The sequence below is a fragment of the Bombyx mandarina genome, chromosome 10 (genome assembly GCF_030267445.1).
Source record: "Bombyx mandarina strain Sakado chromosome 10, ASM3026744v2".
NCBI lineage: Eukaryota > Metazoa > Arthropoda > Insecta > Lepidoptera > Bombycidae > Bombyx > Bombyx mandarina.
Genome location: NC_143217.1, coordinates 2,809,767 through 2,813,974, shown reverse-complemented (window position 1 = coordinate 2,813,974; position 4,208 = coordinate 2,809,767). Strand labels below are relative to the sequence as shown.

The window sequence follows — 4,208 nt, the reverse complement described above, 5'->3', positions numbered from 1 at the left end:
AAAGACAAAGTCAAGCAAATCTAGGTAACTTTTCTATTTTCAGATTGCTAAACAATAAGATAAAAAGCATAATTTTCGAATAAAAATAATACACCTAGTATGATTTCACGCGTTTTCGGCAAACAAAAAAAAAATTCAAAGAAACTTAGGCAAATTTCAATAAAACCGCAATATTTTTGTTTTAGTTAAGAGTACATATAGTGTTAAAAGAGTTTTAGAAAGAGTAAAGTGAAGTAACTATTTGATTTTATCAAAATGCTTCTAACGTATAATAATAATGAGTTAATAAATTAATACGCGATTTATTAAGTTGATTTGTGGATATATAGCTTCGTTTATATAGCTTCTTTTGTTAAAAAAATCACCTTAGGTCTTACTAAATTTCTGTTCTTATACTGGGTGAATTTGCCTTAATTTTATTTCAATTCGTTATAAAGGGTTATAGAGCTAAATCATTTTGGTTTTTCATAACTGATGCATGGACACTGTTCCCTTTGCTTGAAGAGTGTATGCCGCAAAAAAAAACCGCTGCATTTGAGATAGAGGTTAGATTAAATATTAAGTGTATAATCTATGGTTAGAATTAAGTAGCTAAACTTAAACTGTGTTGTTTATGTTTTTTTCCAATTAAAATATTGCATGGCGCCTAGAACAACTAACGAAGCAGTCTAGTTTCTGAGCAAACTCATTCAAAACTTTTACCATGTTGAATAAAATGTTGTATAACACTGTTTTATCTCAGACTTTATCGCCGTGTGGTAAATATTTAGTGGCCGGCAATATTTATGGAGATCTTGCTGTATTTGAGTATGTTATTTGTATTAAATTTATAGAAGTATATTTTAATATTTGGAGAGGTTTATAATTCATTCTAAATTTTTCTTACAGCCTAGATCGTATTTTAAATCCAGTACTAGAATTATTATCTGTTGAATACAACAAACCAAAACATATACATTCTATAGATCCAAAAAAACAGATTTGTAGTCTAGTTTCAACGGAAAAATTCCTTATAATTGGTACCGTTAATGAAATATGCGGATGGGACTGGAAGGCTGTTGTTTCTCTTAAATTATCAAAACCTGTATGGAGCATAAAGATTCCTTCCCAAACTTCTTTGGACTACAACGATGTGAACTGCATGTGGCTATCTCAAGACAGTGAGAAGCTGTATGCTGGTTGTGGAGACAATAATGTGTATGTGTTTAATTTGGAAGATGGGAGCCTTATTTCAACTTATAAGGGACATAATAATTTTATTCATTCTATTCATGGAAAGTAAGTTGTTTGATTACTTGCCTTATTTCAGCTGCTAATATATTTGCCCCGACAGTGATATACATATATTAAATTTTTTTTTTTCCTACCTATGCTGATAGCCTTAGGGGCTATTTCAGCATAACCCTAATGTTTGTAGGTGAGCTCACGGGGCTCAAACCTGATGACGTTGCTAACACGAACCCTAGCAAGAGCCGTGCTTCGCAGAATCTACCACCGGATCGGAAACGCGACCCACTGAGAAGATCCGGCGAGAAACTCAGTGGGCTGTGTCTGAGAGTTAATTTACTCGTCGAGCCCTTCGTCGCAAGCGACGGGTTCGTCGAGAACGGTGACCGGTGCTTGAAGTACCTAAAAGCACCGTTAGTGGATCGGGAGGATCCGAGATGACGTGTTTTGGGCGACGTCGACTGCTTTCCATTCTGTCTGCAAGATTGGGAATGTAGTTACCGGCGGCCACGATGAGAGGGTTTTCATGTCGTGCCGCTTTATCGAAGTGGTATACATATATGTTTATGGCTAATATTAAGGTAATAAGAAAGTTATTTAAAAAAAAATTTCAGAAACCAACAGATTATTTCAGCAGGCGAAGATGGTTTGGTTATGCTTTGGGATACTAGAAGTGGAAAATCACACAATAAATTGGAACCGCACACTAATAATAAGGTCAGCAGACCTGATATTGGCAAGTGGATTGGCTCAGCAGCTCTTGGAGATGACTGGATTGTAAGTTCATTCATCAATCTAATTATTCATACATATTATTATTATCATTAAAATGCCAGAGGTGAAAATAAAAACGAAAATGAAAATCAGTGAAAAAAATTTATTTTGGTTAATAGGGAAATTACATCATAATATTGTGACTGATATTTTCCTGTGGGTGTTGTAAAAGGCGCTTTATTTTATTTAAAACCCTCTTAAGCTAGCAATAGCATTCCCAAGGAAAGTTGTGTCAAAGTCGTTGTGGCCTAAAGGATAAGACGTCTGGTGCATTCATATCTAGCAATGCAACAATGTTAGTGCAATTCTGCAGGCGGGCACCAATTTTTCTAATGAAATACATACTTAACCAATGTTCACGATTGACGCACGGGTAGGTACCACCGCCCAGCCTATTTCTGCCGTGAAGCAGTAATGCGTTTCGGTTTGAAGGGTGGGGCAGCTGTTGTAACTATACTGAGACCTTAGAACTTATACCTCAAGGTGGGTGGGTCATTTACATTGTAGATGTCTATGGGCTCCGGTAACCACTTAACAATAGGATAATAAGTAATAATGGAATACATGAATTTTTCACAGGTATGCGGTGGTGGACCTCGATTGTCTCTGTGGCACCTTCGTTCATTAGATGCAGTTACAGTCTTTGACATTCCAGACAATGGGATTCATGTGTCATTCTTTCATGATGACTGTGTGTTTGCCGGTGGCACTTCTAAACATTTTTACCAAATGAGCTACTCAGGTGAGGTCAGAGTAGAACTACCAGTGTCTGCCACGACCATATACAGTGCGGTACTAAGAACTGAATACAGCACCCTGTTAAGTTTAGCTGGTTCCAGTCCAGAAATAGATTTGTGCACGTCTCTTAATTACAAAGATCAAGTTTTACATTTTCGATAGTTATAAGCATATTTAGGTGAAAAATTAAATGAAATTAAATCGAGACCTAAGTTTTATTATATACAGTATTTACTAATATTATGATAAGTTCAGTAAAATTTACTCTAGGATATTTAAATAACTTAATTTTTCATTTTCTCAGTCACCTGTACATATTTTGAGCTTTTAATGGACAATGTAAAATATGCATGTATGCAACATTAAAACATCAATAAAGTTTTTTGGATAATAATATTTAACCAATTGCTCCCAGTAGTCGGTACTTGTGTAAATTTTGGTTACTTGCTCCGGTGATGCCTCAAATTGAAACAGCTCATAAGTTCAATCGCCTATTTACGTCTAATTGGTATCACTAGTTCGATTCCTTCATTGGACAAGCATTGTGTGATGAACAGGTTTGTTTGCTCTTAGTCTGGGTGTTTTTTAAGGTATATTTAAACATACATTTTCAAACATTTTGAAGTTGTCGTGGCCTAACGCGTAAGACGTCCGATGTATTCGTGTTGAGCGATGCACCGGTGTTCGAATCTCAGGCGGGTATCAATTTTTCTAATGAAATACATACTCAACAAATGTTCACGATTGACTTCCACGGTGAAGGAATAACATCGTGTAATAAAAATGGAACCCGCAACATTATAATTTGCGTAATTACTGGTGGTAGGACCTCTTGTGAGTCCGCGCGGGTGGGTACCACCGCCCTGCCTATTTCTGCCGTGAAGCAGTAAAGCGTTTCGGTTTGAAGGGTGGGGCAGCCGTTGTTACTATACTTGAGACCTTAGAACTTCTATCTCGAGGTGGTTGGCGCATTTACGTTGTAGATGTCTATGGGCTCCAGTAACCACTTAACATCAGGTGGGTTGTAAGCTCGTCCACCCATCTAAGCAATAAAAAAAAACATAGTATTGTTGTGACTGTATAAACGGTTCGTTGCAGTTCGTTGCGTACATGATTGTAATGCAATTGTGATTCTGATCCGGTGGTAGATTCTGCGAAGCACTGCTCTTGCTAGTGCCAGTTTTAGCAAACCCCATGAACCTCACCTACCAGACACAACGAAGCTGGAATAGCCTTTTAGGCTACCAACAAATACGTAGCGCAGAAAATGTAATTCAGACTTCGGCCTCATAATATTTGTGCGCTCCAATAATCGCTGGAGATAAATCGTTCGTGAACTTTTTTGAACGAAAAAAAAAGAACATTGGTTTCAAAGTTTTTGTTGCATACTTTCAATTTGAAATCGCTGTATGTCGCATAAATCCTTCAGAAGTTTAGTGGTTGCACGAACTGAAGGTCGTATCGTATTC

At 36.9% G+C, this 4,208-nt stretch overlaps 1 protein-coding gene across 1 annotated transcript; it reads left to right on the top strand.

The window, feature by feature from the left end:
• The first annotated feature begins 533 nt into the window (after positions 1 to 533).
• thoc6 (THO complex subunit 6) lies at positions 534 to 2,944 on the top strand. The gene is made up of 4 exons (XM_089730151.1): positions 534 to 807; positions 889 to 1,278; positions 1,842 to 2,004; positions 2,581 to 2,944. The coding sequence occupies exons 1-4, from the start codon at positions 704 to 706 to the stop codon at positions 2,899 to 2,901; spliced, it is 978 nt and encodes a 325-aa protein (XP_089586277.1). The 5' UTR covers positions 534 to 703; the 3' UTR covers positions 2,902 to 2,944.
• Positions 2,945 to 4,208: the final 1,264 nt, after the last annotated feature.